The following is a 23,116-nucleotide window of genomic DNA, read 5'->3' on the forward strand; positions in this document are numbered from 1 at the left end:
ACTGAGTTGGGTCTGATTGGTTTTAGGAAGAGACTTTGATTGCTTCTTGTCCTTCCTTATGGAAGAAGACCAAAAGGGCATCTCTATGGCAGAGGCAGGTTACAGTCTGTCTTTCTGTGACTAATCAGACCAATAGGAGCTCCCAAAGGTCTCTCAGCGGTCTGGCACAAACAGTCCTTGGGAACAACTGAGGTGTGAACTTCGGAGGTGTGCAAAGCTGGAGATGACAGGTCGGTCAGCGACAGAGGACTGGAGGTGGGAGGGCCGAGGAAACTGCGTGAAGCGGGTGGGGAGGGATCCAAAGGGAAAGGAGGAAACCGGGTGGGAAAGGAAAGGGCTGGGCCAAGTTTCCAGACTTAAATAAGCCCTGGGACTGGAGGAGATTCTTGGACAGCCTCGAAAGTTTGAGCATCTCGGCTTTGGAGCAGCTGAACTGAGAGAGGGGAAAGACTTCAAGAATGGCTTAGCATGGCCTGGAGGTCCCCCACCCAGTGCTATCCCGGTACTCATTTCAAAGCTAGCGTGCGGATCTCCTAGACCGGCCATGCAGCCTGATCATCGAGCACCGCCCTCCAGGCCTCCCTTGGACCCCACTACAGCCGACAAGGCTGGGCACAGCACCCCTAGAGAGGACCTCCATCCCACCCAACACTGGAGCAAAGAGCCGGAAAACCTCACTTTGGGCCAAGTTCTGGGTAAAGGAGCGTTCGGCACCGTGGTCTTGCGCCCGGAGGTGGCAGCTTCCAAGGATTACGCAATTAAAGTTCTGGAGAAAAAGCAAATCAAAAAGAAGACAGTCCGCTGTGTCGCCAGGGAACGGGATATCCTGGCCCTCTTGGATCACCCCTTCTGTGTCAAACTCTACTACTCTTTTCAGGACAAGGAAAAAGTGTATTTTGTCCTCAACTACGCCCGGAATGGAGATCTCGAGAGCTTTGTGGAGAAAGTGGGGCCTTTGGACGAGGCCTGCGCCCGGTTTTATTCTGCAGAGATGGTGTCGGCTCTGGAATACCTGCACGGCCTGAATATTATTCACAGGGACTTGAAACCCCGAAATATCCTTTTAAATGGCGACATGCACATTCAAATTGCAGGCTTTGGATTGGCCAAAAGATTGCATTCCCGTGGTAAGAAAGTCAAGACCAACTCCTTCGTGGGTACGGCTCATTATATGTCTCCGGAAATCCTCATGGAGGAAAGTGCGTGCAAGAGTTCGGACCTGTGGGCCCTGGGGTGTGTCATCTACTACCTGGTAGCAGGGCTGCATGCTTTCCAAGCTCGAAATCTGCTTCTGACTTTCCATAGGATCCTCAAGCTAGCATATGACTTCCCAGAACAATGCTCACCAAACGCAAAAGACCTTGTGAGAAAGCTTCTGGTCACAGATCCCACAAAGCGATTAGGCTGTGAAGAAATGGGGAGCTATGGAGCCTTGAAAAGCCATCCATTCTTTGCAAACATCCCCTGGGACAACCTGCATCTCCAGACACCTCCACGAGTCGCTGGATCCTTGGTCTTCACCTCTGAAGATGAAAATGACTTGGACAGTTTGCAGAGCCTAATTCCACTTTCAACTTCTCATTCCTTGTTTGGAGGAGAGCCAAGCTCACCCCAGCGGTCACCAGGTTGTCTGGCTACATTCCTGAACTGGATGAAAAGTCTTTGGAACTGTATATCAGGCGTGTTCTAAAGAAAAGACTCATACTGGAAAAGGAGTTTACTGAAAATCCATGCTTTTAGGTGTAAGCAATCATTTAATATTGACAAATAGGACCAGTTCACAAACTGAAGGGCTTCTTTGAAGGAAAGGCCTGTTTACCAGGAAGGTCATGTTTGCTTGTAGTCATCAGTTGCTTCTCCTTGCAGTCTCTCACCTCTATTATGTGGCTGCTCTCAGCAAAGTTTAGAAAGGAGAAAAACCTTGGTGCCCACAACTGCCCAAAGTCAAGAACATTAGGAAGAGATGCTTTTGTCCTTCCTATACCTCATCCTCCATCAGTCTCTATCTCGATGATTGAAGCCTGGGGATTATTTGAGGTGTCCTTGAAGGTTGGTTTTTATTTTGTTATTTTATTCCTGTTCTACCTATTATATGTGTGTGTCAGAAAGAAATAAACTTTTGCCTTCTACCTTGTTTCTTGTTATTATGAGTCTGAGGTGCTCCTCCTAAGTTATCTTCCCTCATCCTTCTCCATAAGATTTCATGAATGTATTCATCCAGTAATAATTGGCATATATAACTCTCTAAAGTTGGCGATTGAGTTTTCCATTAGATTCTAAGCTCCAGTAATTTGGAACTGGTTGTACAGCATAGGTGGCACAAGACCACCCAGCATGGTGTGCCCTCAACAGTGAGAGCCGTACTCTCTGAGGAACACAGAATTGAAGAAATTCAAAGGAAATATGACATTTACTTAAGTTGAAAGTACCCACTCCAGGTGTTCCCATGGACTCTTTGTACTTGACCTGTGAGCTGTTCAGTCACAGTAGACACAGTCATTTGTCTCAAACATAGTGATGTCCTTTTTGGTATTCTTCTATAATAAAGGACAAGAACCAAACTCCAATACAGTTTTAACCTCTCATATCCTCATCATTTAACACAGCCCCTTGAACAAACTACATGCCTCTTAAAACTGAGGGAGGGACTCCAGGGAACAAGGAGCCCATTTTAAGGGTTTCCTAAATGCCAGCCTTTCTGAAACACTAATGGACTAAGCCTCTGCAGAAACAAAACAATAGCAACAAAATTCCACAGCCTCTACCTTCCAAGAGTTTGTATAATTATGAAAGTCAAAGCATTCCCTGCCCTCAGGAAGATTTCACTCTGTCACAAAACTTTATTATCAATCCATATCTATTTTAGCTGCTTTTAAAGCATGTCATCTGGAAAGGATAATACCTCTCCACTTGTTAACACCCTTACTGGAAATTAAGGGGTAAGGAGTCTGAAGGTAGATTGAAGGGATGAGGGTGGCAGCATAGGTATGGATGGCAAAGTAAAAGGGAGAGAGGTACTTAGCTTGGGGAATAGAAGCGCCAAAGCAATGGGTGGAAGGCCTCCTTCCCCACCTATCCCAAGGTTGATTGTCTCCTTCACAGATGCCACTTAAGTAAGGCTTTTCCTGGAGCCTTAGGGCTAAAAGGGACATGATGAATAATCAAGTCTGTCTAATGAAAAAAGGGAACTCCAGGGAGGCACCTAAGGGCACAAGGAAGAAATGAAGACAGGATCTCAAACCAAGAGATGGGCCTCCCACTCATTCCACTTAAGCTTCTCCAGGAAACATTTTCTTGGCTGTGTTCAAGCTGTTTCTACTATGGCAGGTAAGAGGACACAGTGGATAGAACTCCAGCCCGGATGATAGAAAGATCTGAGTTCAAACCCAGCCTCAGACACTCTTGGGCAAGTCACTTAACCCTGATTGCCTCCAATCCAGGGCTCTCTCCATTAGTCCTCATTCCTATCTGGCCTCTAGATACAGATTACTCTGCAGGAGAAAGTGAGGCTGTTGATTTAGTACCCTCCTCACTCAAATCCTATTCAGAGGCTCTTCAGGGCATCACCTCCTGATGTCATGGTCTTCTTTAGAAAGTGAAGGAAATCATCATGTCACTATGTCACTACTATGGTTCACTGGGTGATTTTCCCATGGTTTTTGAACCTGGATACACAATCTTGGGTTTTAAAAAAACATTTTGATCATATAGATAGATAGATAGATATAGATATAGATATATAAAATTTCTTTTGCAATTGTCTCTTTTAAGTTTTGAAAACTAATTCTAAGAAGGGACTTGCCCAGACTGTCAAAGAAGTTGGGGTCCAAGACCCAAATATGGGTAAGAGGCCCTGCTAGATAAGAGTACTGGGCCTGGTGACAGGAAGATATGAGCTAAGTCTAACTTGTGAACCAAGAAATAACTTGGACTCAGCTGTGAACCAGAGCAAATATCTTCCTCTGTCTACTTCAGCTTTCTCTTCTACAAATTGGGCATAATAATAACACCTTATCTCCCAGAGTTGTGGTGATGGTCAAATGGGATAATAATTATTAATAAATGAACAAATATTAATTAATAAATTAGTAAAATAAATTAAATCCTTAGTTGATGCTAAGCTCTAGACTACTAGGTACCCAGGAGAAAAGCAAAATCTTCAGAAGCTTTTGGTGTCTGTAAGAAACTTTCATTCTCTTTGTCCAGTCAGCAAACACTGGGGGCACCTCTCTCTGAATTTGAAAGACAAAGCCTTTGAAAAGTTGCTTCAGGTGGAGGTAACTTTCTACCCTGGAAGAAAATGTATCCATCAGTTGGTTGGCAAACATTTATTAAATTAAGTATCTGTGTACTGTGTGCCAGGCCTGTGATAGTTCCAGGAGAGACAGAAGCAAAAAGAGGATGGAATAACGCCTCCGACCTCATGCCTCAGGAGCTGTCAAAAACTTAAGAAGATGATGGAGGCGCTTTTTCGCCTTAGGGAAAGGAAATCCTTTGGGGCAATTACCTTCTCAAACACAATCAGATCTCCGGACCAAAAAATAAAAACTAGTCTGACAAATGAGACTGGATGGTGATAGGGGTGGTCAGACATCTATTCACCTGCTCATTCAACAAGCCTGGAGTGAGCTGGTTCATTTGGTCGTGAATAGTTGGTTAGTTGGTTGCTGTCCTTGGTTCTGAAAAAAGGACAAAATGACTTCACTATGTTAGATTCAAGCTGTAGTGTGTCCGATTGTGTCTGATCAAACCAAACAAGTTCGGAATGCTCTACTGCAGGTCAGACACCTGAGGTGTGGGGCAGCACAAGGGAAGGAACAAAAAGGGAAAGCAGAAAGGGAAGGAAAAGGAGAGGTTAGACTAAACTACTATAGTTAAATAATCCGTGGAGCTGGGGGATTGGGGCCAATCTCTGACAGCCTCATAGTCTTGAGGATCTCGGGCTTCGAACTCTCCAACTTGGAAAGAGGGAAGACTTCGAGAGTGGTACCTGTGGAGGCAGACTGGCCAGCAGGTCCAGGAGGCAGTCTTGTCCCAGTGCTCAGCTAGAAGCTAGAGCCTGTCAGTCTTCACATCTCCTTGCCTAACCATGCAGTCTGACGCTCGAACAACACCTGTGGGGACCTCCCACGGACTCCACTACCGACAAGGCTGGGCCCAGCACCCCTCGGGAAGACCTGCATCCGACCCAACACTGAAGCAAGAAGCCCGAAGACTTCGCTTTGGACAAAGTCCTGGGGGAAGGAGCTTTTTCCTCCATGGTCTTGGGCCAGGAGGTGGCAATTTCCAGGGACTAGGAAATTAAAGTCCGGGAGGGAAAAAAAAGCAACTCATTAAAGAGGAGGAACGATATACTGCCAGTGAACTTGAATTCTTGGCCTACTTGGACCATGCCCTCTTTATCAAGCTTTTCTTCACTTGTCAGGACCAGGAGAAAGTGTATTTTGTTCTCAGTTACACCAAAAATAGTGCTCTCCCGAGCTTTGGGGAGAAAGTGGGGCCTTTGCAAGAACCTTGCTGCCTGCTTTTATTCTGCAGAGATAGGGGCAACTCTGGAATACCTGCACGACCCAGGACATTATTCACAGGGACCTGAAATCCCAAAACATCCTTTTAAAAGACATCAAGAACATTCAATTTGCAGGTTTTGTATCGGCCAAAATATTGCCAGGACGAATTCCTTCATAGGTAGAGCCAATGACATGTCCTGGAACTCCTCCTGGGCATAGTTGCACGTTAGAATTCAGAGGTGTGAATCAAAGAGATCCATAGTCATATGAAAAACTGCTCTAAATCATTACTGATTGGATAAATGCAAATTAAGTCATCTCTGAAGTACCACCTCACACCTCTCAGACTGGCCAATATAACCAGAAAAGACAATGATCAATGTTGGATGGGCTGTGGGAGATCTCGGACACTAATGCATTGTTGGTGGATCTGTGAACTCATCCAACCTTTCTGGAGAGCAATTTGGAATTATGTCTAAAGGACAATAAAAATGTGCATCCCCTTTGATCCAGCAATACCACTCCTGGGTATATACCCTGAAGAGATCATTTAAAAAAGGGTAAAAACATCACTTGTACAAAAATACTCATAGGAGCCCTGTTTGTGGTGACAAAGAATTATAAATTTAGTGAATGTCTATCAATTGGGGAATGACTGAACAAATTGTGATATACATATCTTATGGAACACCATTTGTTCTATTAGAAGCCAGGAGGGTTGGGAATTCAGAGAAGCCTGGAGGGATTTGCATGAACTGATGCTGAGCAAGATGAGCAGAACCAGAAGAACACTGTACACCCTAACAGCGACATGGGGGTGATGATCAACCTGAATGAACTTGCTCATTTCATCAATACAACAACCAGGGACAATTTGGGGTATCTGCAATGGAGAATATCATCTGTAATCCAGAGAAAGAACTGTGGTGTTTAAACAAAGATCAAAGACCTTTAATTTTTTTACAAAAGTTATCTTTTCATGTAATTTTTCTATCTCTTATATTTTATTTTCTTCCTTAAGGACATGATTTCTCTCTCATCACATTCAATTTTGATCAGTGTATACCATGGAAACAATGTAAAGACTAACAGACTGTCTTCTGTGGGGGTGGGGGGAGAGAAGCAAGATGGGGGAGAATTGTAAAATTCAAACGAACAATAAAAAAAGAATTCAGACATGTGGTTCTAGGGTGCATGTTCCAAGTTGGAAATGAGTGGCTTATATTCCTTGAGATCGTCAAGCTAACATCTAATTTCCCAGAACAATTCTCGCCAAACTAAAGGACCTTGTGAGAAAACTTCTGGTTATAGCTTTCACAAACAGATTAGACTGTGAAGAAATGGGGAGCCTTGAAAGGTCATTCATTCTTTGAAAACATCACTTGGGATGATCTGCATCTCTAGACAGCTCCACGGGTCACTGGATCCTTAGCCTTTACATTTGAAGATGAAAATGACTTTGGAAATCTGGACATTCTCCAAAACTAATTGCACCATCATCTTCTTCCCATTCCTTGGCTGCAGCAGAGCCAAATTCACTCCAACTGATCATGTGGTTACGTTCATCAACTGGATGAAAAGTCTTTGAAGCTGGACCTAGAATTTTCTGAAGAAGAGAAAAGACTATTATTAGAAGAAGAGAAGGAGGCTCTTGGGAACCTATGGCATCAGTTTGTAAACAATCATTTAATACTGAAAATATTTCTTTCCCAGGAAGAACATGTTTGTCCTTGTTATTTTTATAGTCTGAGGTGGTCCTGATAAGTTATTTACCCTCCTTCTTCTTGATAAGATTTCATGAATGCATCTGTATAAGATCCAGTATAGGTTTGTCCCTTGAACAAAGTAAATGTGTTAGATTGCTCCTAGATCTGCTGTATTGCATTCTCATTGAAGCCTCTTAAAACTGAGGGAGGAACCTCAAGGGAGCAAGGGCCCATTAAGGTATTCCTAGATGCCAACCTTTCTGAAAAACTGTTGTGCCGAACACCTACAGAAGTAAAACAAAGAAACACCACAACCTCTATCTTCCAAGAATTTAGGTTCTAATGAGAGTCAAAGCCTTCTCTGCTCTCAAGAAGCTTCCATTCTGTCATAGAACTTAGATTCAGTTCATATCTATTTTAGTTGGTTCTAAAACGTGTTATCTAGAAGGGATATAATACATCAGTTCACTAACACCTCACCACTCGAAACCATAGTCACAGACAGTCAATTGCTGCGGAGTCTGAAGGTGGATTGAAGGAGATGCACCTCAGACTGTGATCTGGTGATGATGGAACACTAATCTGTAAAATGAACTCTGAAGCAAAATCATTAGTCAAGTTAAGGGTAAGTTAAAAAATCATAGCCATTTATTGACAGTGAATTTATTTAAAATATATCTTGGCAGCGGCTATGTGGCACAGTGCATAGAGCCCTGGCCCTGGAATCAGGAGTACCTGAGCTCAGACACTGGCCTCAGACACTAGCTGTGTGGCCTTGGGCAAGCCACTTAACCCCATTGCCTTGCAAAAACTAAAAAAATAATAATAAAATAAAATAAAATAAAATATATATTGAAAGTGTACCAGACATAATTTGACCTGAAAATAAAATCTGATTTTTGTAAAATAAGTTGATCATATTAAACAATCATTAGGTGTAAGATATAGTGAAATGCAGTGGAAAGTGTTTGAAATCTCAAGTTTTATTCAATAGCTTTCCATGAAAGCTCTGATGCCAAAGGTACAGTCCAACTGGTCATATTTATTCGATGTAACAGCAACTATTTTAGTATGTCTGAAGAACTGAGTTCCTTTTTCTTTTAAATTTTTTTAGGGTTTTTTTCAAAGGCAATGGGGTTAAGTGGCTTGCCCATGGACACACTGCTAGCTAATTATTAAGTGTCTGAGACCGGATTTGAACCCAGGTCCTCCTGACTCCAGGGCCGGTGCTCTATTCACTGTGTCACCTAGCTTCCCCAAGAACTGACTTTCTTAGTTACCTTGAAGGACATGACTAAGACTCTTGGTTTATATGAAACAGTGATGGCAAAATTAGCAGAATTTTCTTTAACCATTGACAGTATCTGGGATAGTCTCTGGCACTGTGCCAGTTATGGTTGGAAAGAAGGAAGGACTAATAGAAGAAGATGCAAAAAAGATTGGTAATTTGTGATTTGTGCTGTTTCACTGCATCGATAGCTTGTGTGCAACAACATGAAAATATAAACATTGTCATTAAAATAATAACTTTTATAAGAATGAAAAGATAAAACATCTGCCCATTTTATGAGTTTCTGAATATTTTGGAAACCAGCTATGGAGACATCTGAATTTTACTGCCATAAGATAGTGGTAAAATGCTTAAATTTTTCTCCCATTTGAGAAATGAAATGAAGTGTTTTAAGGACTTCAAAGGAAAATCTGGGGGCAGCTAGGTGACACAGTGAATAGAGCACCGGCCCTGGAGTCAGGAGGACCTGGGTTCAAATCCGGTCTCAGACACTTAATAATTACCTAACTGTGTGGCCTTGGGCAAGCCACTTAACCCCATTTGCCTTTCAAAAACCTAAAAAATAAAGGAAAATCTGCACCTGAATTTAAAAATGAGGATCAGATGACTGATTTAGCATTTTTAGTGTACATCACTGCTCAATTAAATGAACTAAACATGCATCTCTGAGGCGAAAATCAAATCAATGAATAAATGCTATGTTTCAAACAGTGACAGCATTGAAATGAAACTGAAATTGTGACAATCTCAGGTGAAGAACAACACCTTCATTTAATTTGAAACAGTCTGACACAGCAAGGAAAACAGTGAAAAATTTGCAGCATTAATTGCTATTTTGGTGCAAGACTTTGAGAATAAATTTCAAGATTTTAGAAACACCAACTTTATTTCAGTATATTTGCCATTCCATTCTCAGTTGACATCAACACTTGGACAGTAGACTTGAAAGTTGCAATCAGATAATGCAACTTAAAGACAATTGATTCAGGTATCTTCATTGGACCATTATAAATTATTCCTACCTAAAGAAAAATATATAGCATCTCATGAACATGTCCTGTTCCTGACATCTTTTGTGGAGTTTGCTAGTATGTAACTTTCAGATGTGTATCTTGAAAATAGTCTTCATGTCACTACAATCTCTATCAAACCAAATATAGAGGCACTGAAATAAAAAAGCAGACTCAGTGTTCACATTAAAAATGACAATTTCTTCTTTTCCATTGAAAAAGATAAATCTTTTATTTTAGTTATTTTTGTAGTTATAGTTTATTGCTCTTTTATTATTACATTTTACATTATTAAATTTTATTATTATAATACTCATTGCTAATATGGGTAACATTGTAGTGATAAATAAATATTAAATTTTATATGCAATCTTTGACAAGTTTTTGTTGGATGATGGGACCCAAAAGAGGCAAAAGGTGGGACACCCAAATCTTGGAGAGTAGCCTGGCCCCTGGAGACTTTACCCTGGGCTGGGTTCAGGGTGACACAGTCAAGAGGGATCAGATGCAGATCTTGTGCTGGGTCCTCCTGGTCCTGAGTGCAGTGCCTTAATCACTCTGTTGCCCTACCTCCTGCTCCCAAGTCTTTCTGCTCATCACATTTTGCACTGCTTGCAAAACTAAATAAATAAAAAACAAGATTGGCTGAAAGACACTGATGCAAAGTGTTATATTGTTGGCAAATAAGACCATTGTTGACATCCTCCTCAATGGCAGGCAGCCCCATTTTCCCATTTGCAGCTAGGGTCTTCCCAGGCGGAGGCAATACACTGACCAGTCTGCCACCATATGCAGAGACCTTGGAATAGCTCTGGTTTCATGATTGTAATCTGGTCATCACTTGCCTATTATCTCCCATTTGGACTAGATAAAGAGTAGAACAATGATGCAGAGAGAACTGACCATGTTTTTGACAAGGTCTCCCTGCTCTGTTCTTAAATAAGGAAGGTGGACTATTTAATAAGGTAATTGGAGGTGTGAAGCCCACCCAGTGGGCAGGTGAGCTTCAAGAATGGTCTCCAAAAAAGACCAGGTTTTTGAGCTTCCCTAGTCTCCTCAACAGTTTAGAGAATCAGCCTGGCACAGAGGCTAGAAATCTTTCCTGGAAGCTTTCAAGATCTGGATTCCAGTCTCCCCTCTCACATGTACTGCCTCTCTGACCATGGGCAGGCTTTAAGCAGCTCTCTGAGATGAAGAAGTTGACAATCTACACCAGTGGTGGGACTTTCCTCACCTGGATTCATGAGGTCCTTCTATCACTGAAATCACATGTTTAGTATACAGTCCTTTAGTGAAATAAATTCATTAAAAAACATTTTCAAATCTACAGTGGGTGTTGAACTGTGAGGGGTTTTAGAATAAGGCTAAGGAAGGAAATGTCTGAGACAAGGTGCTAAACATATTTATATATATATTTACAAATTTTGGAATATATTTATGTATTAAACATTTATGCTATAATATATTTATATATATAATGCATATAAAAATATAAATTTCAATGGCCTAGAATATTCAAATTATAAATTGCTGGGTCAAATGAAATTATTTTAAGAGGAATATAAAGATTATTTGTATCAAATATTATGTTATATAACATATAAAAACTATATATTATTAAACATTTGTATTTTGTGTTAAAATTATAGGAAAATAACTATAATATAATATATTCTCTTGCCATAGAATATATTATAAATAAATACAAGTATGTGAAGCTGAGGTTAAAAAAAATCAGTTTCAAAGCTGTAAGAGAGGATAGACAGGCCTTAACACCAGTGGATCGGAAAAAGATAGCAGATTCTTAATGGGATCCAGGTTTAGGATTCCACAATATTTTGGTCTCCTCTCCAGCCAAACTCTTCAGCTCTCTAGTCCCCAAATGTGACAACCCATCTCTACCTTAGGGAAAAAATCCAGCTCTGATTCCTGCACTCCTTATGTCAGCCTCTACTCTTAATTAGGAATTAATCCAGTCAGGCTCCCTGGTTGTGTATAATCTCTCCCCCATCACTGTGTTACTCAATGGAAGAGTATGTGAAAGCTGGTGGTCCATTTATGCCCTATATTGACTCCTATGTGGAGGGGCTGATTCAACCCAAATAGCAGGACCCATGAGCTACACATGGTCCTGAAAGATCATCAGGTCAGGGGGAGAAACCTCAGAGCCCAGCAGAGATCAAGGGCGGTTTCCCCTTCAGCTCCAGTCTATGTGAGCAGGGTTCAAGGTTGGGTTTCCTTCTTTGTAAAAGAGAGTTAAAAATGCCTCTAAGGACTACCAAGACTGTGGGAGGGAAGTGGTTTGTGAACGTCTTAAGAAGTATTCCTGTCCAAATGACTGGGTACTCACTAAGGCCAGGAAGCCTCTTCTTCACTAGTCTCTTTTTCCCCCCTCCCTGGGGCTGACTTTGCCTTTCCCCCATAATTTCTGCCTCCTGCTCTGTGAACTTTTATCAAATGAATACCACTGTCTTCCATCTATTGACTGTCTGGTGATACCCCTCAGTCTTTTGTGGCTTCCCAGAGTGTCACACCCACTTCTGACCATCTTTCTCCTTTAAGAGTTATCTATTCCATCAGAATGTAAGCTCCTTGAGGATAGGAACAATTTGGTCCTTTTATTTTTATCCTCAGAGCTTGGTGTAGGGCAAAGGACATAGTAATTGATTCCTGCCTTTCAGTCATTCTCTAAATTCAGTAAGTCACTAAAGCTGGGGAAAGAATAGGGTAGGCTCTCAGCTGGCCCCTCCTCTATGATAGTTGAAATTCTGGAGAAAATAGAATGAGAATGGGGGAAATACCCCTCTACAATTCAGGGTCTCCTCTCAGGGATAATTTATCATTATATTCTGACCTGGGGGTAGGGTTCCACAGTGTCTATTTCAGATTCCCTCATGGTCACTGGAAAAAATTGTTTTGCCCATTCCACCAGGGGAAGTCTTCACATGAGTGGAATAGATCCTCTCTGCAACTCACCAATGGGTCCAAAACCTGGTAATTACTCTTAACCTCTGCCTAGATGGTATGACTCTTATGTAGTCTACAGGTTTTTGGAGCCAGAGGTAAACATTAGGTGCAAAAAAAAAAGGTGATATCAATCAGCATCAGACAGGATCCCAGGGACTTTAAATGTCTCTTTAAAGGGGTATTCTGTTGTCTTCCAAGCTTACCGACTGCATTCCATCTACTTACCTCTCTACTTGAGAAGTAAAGTGAAAAACTGCAGTACCAAATAGGAAGTGAGAAGGGCAGTCCCAGAAAAGATCAGAAAACCAAACCTTGGAGTTGAGATGAGGGGACGTGCTAATAAAGGAATAGTCCTGAGAATCTCTACTAGACTAGAAGGTTTCAGTTAAGTAGTAGTTCATTACCATGTTGTATTTGTAAAATGAGAGTGGGTTATGTGGACAAGGTGGAGGAGTTTGAATTTTTTTGGATTCTTAGCTGAGAAAACTTGCAAGAGGGGACAGAGCCAAGATGGCAGACTGAAGACAGGAACTCCTGGGAACTCTCCCCCAGACCACTCTAATTATCTTTAAATCATGACTCCAGCCAAATTCTAGAGTGACAGAACTCACAGGAAAATTCTAGAGTGGCACTAGGATTAGAAAGGGTTAAAGTGGAGCCTGGGCCATGCTACAGCAAATGGGTCCCAGCCATCCAGAAACAGCCCTCAGGTGCCTGGGTCCCTGGGGGTACCTGAGTCCATGACAACAGTGGTGATTTCCAGATCTCTCAGCCCAGGAATTGCTAAGAACAACTCTGTCACATCAGAATGAGAGGGGAGTCCAGTCCAGCACAAGTCTCAGTGCAGACCTGGCCCCCGAGAACCAGGAATAAGTCTGGGGAGAACCCCAGCAGGAGTCATGTGGTAGTTATTTCCCTAGGGCTTGGTCCATGGATGGTAAGAGATTCAGAGGAGATTGCAGAGGTCTCTTTGCTATCTCTGAGTCAGGACGTGGTTGCTTTGCCTGTACTCAGATCTGGGTCACAACCTGGTTCCCCAGTCTCAGGAAAAGGAGCTTTACTGCCATAGTGGAGTAGGGCCTCTCCTCCCTGTTCGTCCCCAGACCAGAGTACAGGCCAGGAGAGCAGTCCCTGAAAACAGTTGCAAAAACTCTCAAAAGCTTGGGACAGTGCATCCTCCACTCTGGAAGCAGAGCACCACCTTAACAAAGATTTAAAATCAAGTCATAGTCTAAGGGAAATGAGCAAACAACAGAAGAAAAAAGAATTCAACCATAGATAATTACTTTGATCCTATGGAGGATCAAATACACACTCAGAAGAAGATAAAATTCAAAACTTCTGTATACAAAGCCTCCAAGAATAATGTGAATTGGTCTCAGGCTATGGAAGAGCTCAAAAAAGATTTTGAAAATCAAATAAGAGAGGTAGAGGAAAACTTGGGAAGAGAAATGAGAGTGATATGGGAAAATCATGAAAACCAAGTCAGCATCTTGGTTAAAGAAATAGCAAAAAAAATGCTGAAGAAAATAACATCTTAAAAACTCAGTTTCGGTCCAATGGATAAAGCAGTCTAAAAAGTCCAAGAGGAGAAGAATTCCTTAAAAAGCAGAATTGACCAGACAGAAAAGGAGATACAAAAACTCTGAAGAAAATAATTCCTTCAAATATAAATGGAGGTGAGGAAAGCTGATGACTTTGTGAGAAGTCAAGAAATAATAAAACTAAACCAAAAGACTTAAAAACAGGGAAAAAATGTGAAACATCTCATTGGAAAAACAACTGACCTAGAAAAACAGATCCAGAAGAGATAATTTAAAAATTGTTGGACTGCCTGAAAGTCATGACCAGGAAAAGAGTCTAGACTTCATTTTTCAAAAAATAATCCAAGTGGGGCAGCTAGGTGACACAGTGGATAGAGAACCAGCCCCGGAGTCAGGAGGACCTGAGTTCAAATCTGGCCTCAGACACTTAATAATTATCTAGTTGTGTAGCCTTGGGCAAGCCACTTAACCCCATTTGCCTTGCAAAAAACCTAAAAAAAAAATACCAACCAGACAAAACCTGCCTGTTATACCTTATACATAAAGCTGTAAAAGTGAAGGGACTGGACCAAGGTCATACAGCAGTTGATGGCACAGCCTGGATACTAACCCCTATTCTAATTCCAAATGTACAGTCCTGTCTAGTAAGGACATATGTGATAATCTCAGAATAGCTGAGAAAAAAGAATGTGGAGGAAAGAACAAGGAAAGAGACATCTCTGAGAGTCAGAACATTTGAGGAAGTGAAAACATTACAAATCTTGCCAGTTCTTTTTGTGGAACTTGAGACTTCATTCACGAGGGGGTGGAGACTGAAGGTCTGGCCGCCACATCCTGGACTTGGCCCCTGGCTCTGGACAGTCCTGCTCTTACAGTTGAGACCAGTCAGCAGACTCGCATTGACATCCTGTCATCCCAGCCACAATGATGTCCTTTCTCTTACTCTGTGAGTCTGGGAGGTCAGGCCTGAAGGGATTTGGGGAAAGCATTTGAACAACATACCCTGGGAATGGTGGGTCCATTAGGAACTGAAAGGGGCTGACCACAGACAGCAGGATCCAGGAAGGTGATTTTTACCATCAGATGAAGGATGAGAAAAATGAAATGTTCAGTGGAGCAGGGGCAAATGAAACTACAGAAGGGAAGCTTCTTTCACACTAGTCTCTCCTACAGGGCTGTATGTGGACCAGGGAATCAAGGCACAAATGGGTAAGTCCTCTGCCACAATGCCACTGACTCTTCTTCCAGCTCAACATAGACAGCTGCTTGCATTGATCCTGGGGACAGAAAATGGAAGCAAAAGAGTATAAGGTATCTGTGGTCCAGGTCAAAAAAAGATGAGGACTCTTGCTCTGGTGCCTCTGGTCCTGATTTGGTGACATCTGCACAGATCCATCTGCCCCTAATCTGGGGGGCAACAGATATTACTGAGATCATTGAGCACAGAGCTAACGGTTAAAATCTGCTGAATGAGGGCAGAAGGACAATACGCAGGCAGATTAGGGCACAGTGAGCACAGCATTGGGCTCAGACCAGGAAGAAATGAGGTCAGATTTAACTATTAGCTCAACTTGAGCCGTTTGCCTCAGTTTCCTCATCTGTAAAACAGGGATACCAATGACTCCTAATATCCAGGATAGTTGAGAGAATCAAATGAGCTGATATCTGTAACTATTTGGTTCAGTTTGAACAATAGCTGTTTATTATGATTACTAACCAATTTAGAAATATGATTCCAACAGCCCCATGTTGATACTCAACTGAGGAAACCAAGAAATTTAATGGCAGATAAATGACTTGTCCTGGGTTACATAGCTAGGAAATGTCTGAAGTGAAGACTTAAACTCTGCCTTCCTTCCTTCCTCCCTTGTCTCATACCCAGATCCTGCTGAAGAGCAGCCTTGGTATTTCTGTGCAACATTGCTGGGAGGGGGGGCCCCAGGCACATGTCACTGAACATAGACTCACATGCATGAAAACAGCCAAGGAAACAAATGGAGTTAAGCTTCCTCATTTCCAGCAGTCTAGGAAAGGGAAAGGAATCAAAGTAGGGGTAGAACAGGGGAAAAAAAGGAAGAAGTCTCTCAATTCCAGTCCTGACTCTGAAAATTCACAGTGAAAGGAACCAAGTAAAGACCCAAAGTCTATGACCTTCCACTTTCCCTGGAGATCTGCCCTGAACCAGCTAGTGAGTGACTTGGGCAAGTCTTCACAGAACTGCCCAGAAGGAGTTGTCAAATTTCTTTTAGAATACACACACACACACACACACACACACACACACACACACACACACATCCCTCTCTCATCTTAGCTCACATATCCCTGTAAGAACATTAATGGAAATGGAAAATCAATTTTTTTTTAGGGTTTTTTTTGCAAGGCAAATAGGGTTAAGTGGCTTTCCCAAGGCCACACAACAGGTAATTATTAAGTGTCTTAGACAGGATTTGAACCCAGGTACTCCTGACTCCAGGGCCGGTGCTTTATACACTGTGCCACCTAGCCACTCCAGAAAATCAATTATTAAGTAATTTGTAGCAGAAGAATATAAGACAGAAGCAAATACTCTGCCTAAACAAATGGAGTTTACATTCTAATGGGGAAGACAACACATACAGAAGAGTTTGGATTCGGGGTCAGGGTATTTTGATCCAGAAGGCTGCAGGGGTGGTGTATGGAGCCATAAAGGAATAGATGGACACAATCCACCCAGTAACTATGGCAGAGGTGATTTGTTCATGGTTCACAGTTCCACAGCAGGAAGAGAGAGGCGCAGGGCATGTTGCTGCTTTGGAGGCAGGTAATTGTGAAGGAAGTGACCAGAGAGGAGGAGGTAAAGTGAAGCATGGTGGCAGGGGCATTCCTGCAATGAGGGTTTAGGAGAGCCATTCACACATCAGGAGAAGGGACCAGTCAGAAGTTCCTTGGGACACAATCTCTGGTAAGGGGGGCTGAGAAGGAGATTGTGGAAGAAAAGTCTGGAGAGGAGACCATGGGAAATTGGTGCTGGAGGACAGTGGTGTGGACTGGAAGGAGCACAGGGCTAGAAGGGCTTGGAGATCAAGGACTTCAGGAGCTCCTATGGTTCTTGTCAAGAGAATTCTAGTCAACTGGGAGACTTATTCAAGGGTGCTTAAGATCTATCTCTCTGACAAGAAAGTGAAGGCCTGAAGGGGCTGAGCTTGGGTCCTTGGAGAGAGAAATAAGTATAAAAGGCAAAGTCAGGTACAAGAGACTCAAAGATGATGCTGCCCAACCTCCTCTCTCTCCCCAAGTATGACCCAAGTCCCCACGGTCATCCAGAGTTGCTTTTAATCTGTGGGCACAAACACAAAAAGATCTGGTAAAATGGAAGAGGGGGCCCTGGACCCCAGGATGACCCTTCCCATCCTGGACCTGTATTCCAATATTCTGAAGGTCAAGGGTGATCACCTATCTGACTTGCTGGTGTCCTTCTATCCCAGAATTCCTTAGTAAACCTACAATCTGGGCTAAACCAAGCCCTGTAGTTGTGCCAGGGACTGATGTGACTCTCCATTGCTGGATGGGACAAGCAACATCCAAAGAGATGACATTCACCCTGTTGAAGTCAGGAGTGCCTGTTAATGAGCAACAGGCAGAAAAAGAGGCTAAGTTTTCCCTGCCTTCTGTGAGTATCATAAATGCTGGAAGCTACAGTTGTGGTTATTCTGACAAGATGGACCCAAAGAAGAAGTCAGTGGCCAGTGATGCCCTGGATTTGGTGGTGACAGGTAAGAAGATGTGGCCTTTGAGGGATTCTGGGTTCAAATCGACCCCTTCCTTCCCTAACATCAGTGACCCAATAGAGGCAAAAGCAGTGTGTACAGAGATATTCAGCTAAGTTCTGGTCTCCCTTCAAGATTGGGGGCTGAAGGAGATGAAGGTCTCCTGCTCCCATCTGGCATATAGGGATAGGAAATGAGACTGGAAATTTGATTGGGGGCTAGAGTAGTATCAGAGAGGTTCAAAGATGGAAAGGTCCTTACAGTTTACATTCCAAGGTCATCAATCATCACCAAACAAAATGAGTCTCAGAGTAGTGGACAATGTTGGCCAAGATCAAAAAAAAAGAATTTTGGATCTAGAGAGGAGCAAGGTCATTCCCCAGATCAAATAGATGTGTAGAAGCAGAAAGGAGCCTTCACTCAGCTTTTCTGTCTCTTGGTCTGGTGGGGTTTTGTTTATTTTATTTGTTTTTTCTCTCCCAGGTTCTCTCCCCAAGCCCACTTTCTTTGTCCACCCTAGCCCTGAGGTGGCCCTAGGGGGAAGTGTGATACTGAAGTGCATCCTGCCACCAAGCTCTTCCACTGAAATTATAGTGTTTCTTTTACTAAAGACGGGGAATCCAGAACCTGTCCAACTAACCAAAGAGTCAAAGAGATTGGTGGACTTTCACCTTAAGATTGTGAGAGTCCAGGATGCAGGGCTCTATAGATGCATTTACTATGAGAAGAAGGCCCTGTCCAGGGCTTCAGAACCTAGTGAGTTCCTGAATATCTGTGTGACAGGTGAGTGAGGACACCAGGCTCCAGGACCCAGGGCAGAGTGTTTGGGAGTCACAAAGGGAAGTCTGGGAGAGAGCATTATAAGGGACTATTGTCCTCAGGACCCTCCAGGGATAGAATTAGGGCAGAGTCCTACTGGGAGGTACAGGGAGATGGGAAGGAGACTTCAGTTACTGTCCCATCATTCAGAATCCAAGGATCCCTTGAAAATTCTTTTTCCTCCTTGTGAATTCCAGGGAAAGTGAGTTTCTAGGAGTAGGGAGAAGCGAGGAGACAGGAAGAGAGACTTAGGAAATGGTCTGGGAGATTCTTCCTTGGACCTTGTCAGTTCCAAATCCCTTATACTGATTTCTGTGTGACCCCAGTCTGTGGTTCGTGCTTTGGTTTCCAGGCTTCCTGACCAAACCCTCCCTGACCGTTCGACCCAGCGCCAATGTTTCTCTCGGAGGGAACGTGACGTTCCATTGTCAGACATCTGCCTGTGGCACCAGATTCACTCTGCACAAGGAGGGAGAGGAGAGACCTGTTGGGACAGTCGATTCGAGCCAGAATGAGGCTGAATTTCTCATCAGTGCTGTGAGCAAAAATCACACTGGGAGCTACAGGTGTCACCATCACACTGGAGGGAGCAATTCCACCCCATCCATGTTCAGTGAGGCCTTGGAGGTCTTAGTGACTGGTGAGGGGGCACTTCTTGGTAGAGCCATAGAATGGGGGAATGGGATGTGGGAGCAGTGTGAGAGGAGGCCAAGAAATGTCTGTAATGTCTGACTCTGTCATGTCTTCAGGTTAGAGCTAATTCTTCAAGTTGGTAGCCAATTATGAGTTAGAACCCCAGGTAACACAATGCATTCCTCTTGGTCCATAATAAGTGATTGTTGGTTGGCTTATTCATATTAAATCTGGTTTCTAGGTGAGACGGATTCATCTTTTCTGGATAAAGGCATAAGATCAAGGACAGAGAATAGATTGAGGGAAAGCCCTCATTCCTCATGTTTTTGGATCCTGGTATAGCTTTTCCTCTAGACTGTGTGAAGAGAATGGCAATGGAACACTTCCAAGGGTTCCTTCAGCAAGAGCATACTTGTAGCCTACTGCTTGCCAATTCTCCCCTAGCACCCCCAAAATTCTCTCCTCCATTCTTTCTCTTTAATTAGTATTGGTAGCACTTTGAGAAAAGAGGCACCATAGATTCCACTCAGCTGAGAATTGGTCTAAGCCTCCTATAAAATAGTTTTACATTATGAGAGAAAAGTCAAGAATCGTTCATTTCCTTTGAATCAGAGGTCCCACAACTCAGCATATATATACATTCATACATACATACATACATACATATATATATATATATGTCAAAGAAGTCAATCCATAAAGATACATTGAATATGGAAGAAATTATTCATAGTAGCACACCCTTAGTAGTAAAAAAAAAACCCCAGATAACACAATGTTTTCCTTTTGAACCTTAAATGATTGTTGGTTGACTTGTCCACATTTAATCTGGTTTCGATATGAAAGGGATACATTCTGGAAACAGGTTCCTCATGGTTTTTGGATCCTGGTATAGCTTTTTCTTCTAGACTATATGAGAAGAGTGGCAATGGAATACTTCCCAAGCTGCCTTCAACTTGAATATATTATTTATATCCTGCTACCTGGAAATTCCCCACCACTACTCCAGATTTCTCTCCTCTATTCTTTCCTTTTGATTAACATTGGAAGTGCTTTGGAAAAAGAGGCACCATAATGTACCAGATGCCTAAGAATTGGTCTAAACCTCCTTAAAAGCTGTTGGAAATTATGAGAGAAAAGCCAAGAACTGTTCCTTTCCCCTGAGTCAGATATCTCATGACCAGACATATGGACCTCAGAGAGGTCAATCAACAAGGAAACATCATATATGGAAGAAATTATTTATAGCTTCACCTTCTTAGTAGTAAAATAAAACACTCAGACAATGTCATACATTCCTTTTGATGCATTATAAATGACTGTTCATTGATTTATTGTCATATAATTCTAGGTGAAAGGGATTCATCTTCTCTGGAAACAGGTAAGATTGAGGGTAGTGCATAGAGGTGGGAGAAATACCTAGATCCTCATACTTTTGGGTTGTAGTACACCATCCACCCCATATCTATAGCAATCCTGGAAATGGGTGGGAGAATGGACATGAGGAATTGGCTGAATCTTGTCCTTTTCAGTCTCCATTTTTAGAAATATACACTGCATTATCCTCAGTTGTGCCATTATCCTTCTCTTCTTTTTGGTGTCACTAGGAAACTGTCTCATTCATTTTGGTGAGTATGGGGATAATGGACTGAAGTCTCTAGGTGAAAATTAATAACCAGTGCACTGAAGCCTGAATCTGCAGGTTTGAACTTGTACTCTTTATGTCTTTCTCTCTCTCTGAAGAGGCTAGTCATGAAGAGACCTCAGGACAATAAGGAGACTCAATCAGTTTTCCAAATTCCTACAGTCTCACCACCCAGTTGCAAACTGAAACTTTCATCACTGGATGGGGACCATCCTGGGGAAGGAATGATAATGAGGTTGCATCCTGAGTTACTCATATCTCTCATCTTTTCTCTCCATATAGGTAGCAATATCTCCATTCCTGTCATTCTAGAGCATCCAAAGAGAAAACCACATGTAAGTAGTCTGGCAAAGCTGGATTGGATCCTGTGAGTGAGAGAGAGAGGTCTAATCTTTTTTTTTAGGTTTTTGCAAGGCAAATGGGGTTAAGTGGCTTGCCCAAGGCCACACAGCTAGGTCATTATTAAATGTCTGAGGCTAGATTTGAACTCAGGTACTCCTGACTCCAGGGCCATTGCTCTATCCACTATGCCACCTAGCTACCCAAGAAGTTTAATCTTAGTTTCTTGGGAGCCTGATGAGAGTTTTTCCCACAGGTAAAGTGACCTAGAAGGACTAGGACATTTGTCAGTCTTCCCACCTTGTCTTCCTGTTTTTGCTGGAAAGTTGCCTCAAACTCTAACGGGAAGGGGGAAAACCTTGGAAGGCACCACTGAGAACTAGTGACCAAGAAGATCTAATTTCTCTCTCTTCCACACCAGAATCCAATACATCCCTTCTATCAACCCCACTTCTCCTTTATGTTTCCTGGCCAGAACAGATCTTTTCAGAGGGAATTCACAATTTCCTCTTCACTTTGACCATTAGAGACACTTAGCCCCTTCCTCTCAATGGTAGTGGGACACTCCTGTTGAACAAATACCTTGATGGATCCTAAGATCCATCTTATTTCTCTGCACCTGAAACCTTAAGACTTCTAGACTTTTCCATTTGTCCTACAATTGAACTCTCATTCCCACATTGCCTATATGAATTGTGTAAACTTCTCACGAACAAGAGCTGTATTTTTTATGTTTAGAGGCTAAGTACTTAACTCAAAGTTTGCCAAATGGTAATTAATAAATATTTTCTTTATTCCTTCATGAAATCATTCATTCAAACTCATCCTGAGTAGCCTCGACCCATTCTTGATCCGAAGTCTCGCAAATATATTTGTTCCCCCATTTCACAGGATTCTCATATTTTGACCCATCAGTTATTCCTTGTACACCCTTCAATGGCATTTCCCCCATCCATTTCTCTTACCTTCAGTTCTCTAAAGCTGAGGGCCCCCAGGGAGTGACATACTTTTGAACATGCATCTCTCTGAAAATACATTCCCAATGGAAAAAGAAGAAAGCAACCACTAAGAAAGATTCAGATATCTCCCTCTGGGCAAAGTTAGTCATGTACACACTAGGAACCAGAGAAAACAGAGCCTCACTAGAGGCTAGCAGACTCTTTAACAAGATCAAGTAAAAAATCATTCTATTTTGCACAGAACTAGACCTCTCTCCCATCATTTTGTTTTGCAGAAAGCTCCAGAGACATCCTCCCCAAATCCAGTTCTAGTTATGTTCCTCTTTGTTTCATCATGGCTTATTATTTATAATACCTGGAATAGCCCTTCAGGCATGGGTTAGACTAGATCACTACTGACAACTTATAAAACTATAACATTTATGGCTTAAATAATAAATTCCATCTGTTTCTGTCACTAGATATAGGGCAAAAAGTCATTGAAAAAACATGTTTACCTTTTTTATTTAATATGTATGAGTGATTTATTTCTCACAAGCATGACTAAAATCAAAGTAACTGGAGCCCTGAACTTTTGAAATTCCTTCAGAGGTCAGAAATCTTTGGATCCACCATTATCTTATTGCTAGAAATGCACTGATAATGTAAAACATAATTTAGGTGATACAATGTCATACATTTTTACTGTGTATTTTAAAGAAATATCAATAGTCCAGTTTCTTTGTAGGACTCTCAGAAGAAACACATCATATTGTTTTCTGGACACATTAAATTTGATGTAAGGAAAAAGTGTATAATAAAGGGATAACAATTACAAAAAAAATGTTTGTTTATGCTAAAAATAGTTTTTTGGAAAGTATACTAATTGGAGTCACTAAACACAGTAGATAATACTCAAATCAAGAACTAGAAAAATTATATGTTCATGTCGATAGATGCAGAAA

General features: G+C 42.1%; 2 protein-coding genes across 6 annotated transcripts; both read left to right on the forward strand.

Annotated features, from left to right (window-relative positions):
• Positions 1-544: 544 nt before the first annotated feature.
• On the forward strand, positions 545-10,070 carry LOC141509935 (3-phosphoinositide-dependent protein kinase 1-like). Its single transcript, XM_074219830.1, is given in 3 exon segments — positions 545-1,633; positions 7,038-7,232; positions 9,999-10,070. Coding segments are annotated over 3 exon segments (1,356 nt in total).
• A 4,826-nt stretch (positions 10,071-14,896) lies between these two features.
• LOC141510016 (T-cell-interacting, activating receptor on myeloid cells protein 1-like) lies at positions 14,897-22,968 on the forward strand. Of its 5 annotated transcripts, none has more exons than XM_074219960.1 (9): positions 14,897-14,974; positions 15,202-15,237; positions 17,496-17,783; positions 18,261-18,560; positions 18,949-19,236; positions 20,581-20,610; positions 20,762-20,857; positions 21,157-21,209; positions 22,448-22,968. In XM_074219960.1, the coding sequence occupies exons 1-9, from the start codon at positions 14,953-14,955 to the stop codon at positions 22,553-22,555; spliced, it is 1,221 nt and encodes a 406-aa protein (XP_074076061.1). In that variant the 5' UTR covers positions 14,897-14,952; the 3' UTR covers positions 22,556-22,968. The 5 variants fall into 5 exon arrangements, with proteins under 5 accessions (XP_074076061.1, XP_074076062.1, XP_074076064.1 ...); XM_074219961.1 differs by having other exon boundaries at positions 21,635-22,523; XM_074219963.1 differs by lacking the exon at positions 22,448-22,968 and adding an exon at positions 21,470-21,709.
• The last annotated feature ends 148 nt before the right edge of the window (positions 22,969-23,116 follow it).

This window comes from Macrotis lagotis, chromosome 1 (genome assembly GCF_037893015.1).
Source record: "Macrotis lagotis isolate mMagLag1 chromosome 1, bilby.v1.9.chrom.fasta, whole genome shotgun sequence".
In the NCBI taxonomy this organism is placed as follows: Eukaryota; Metazoa; Chordata; class Mammalia; order Peramelemorphia; family Peramelidae; genus Macrotis; species Macrotis lagotis.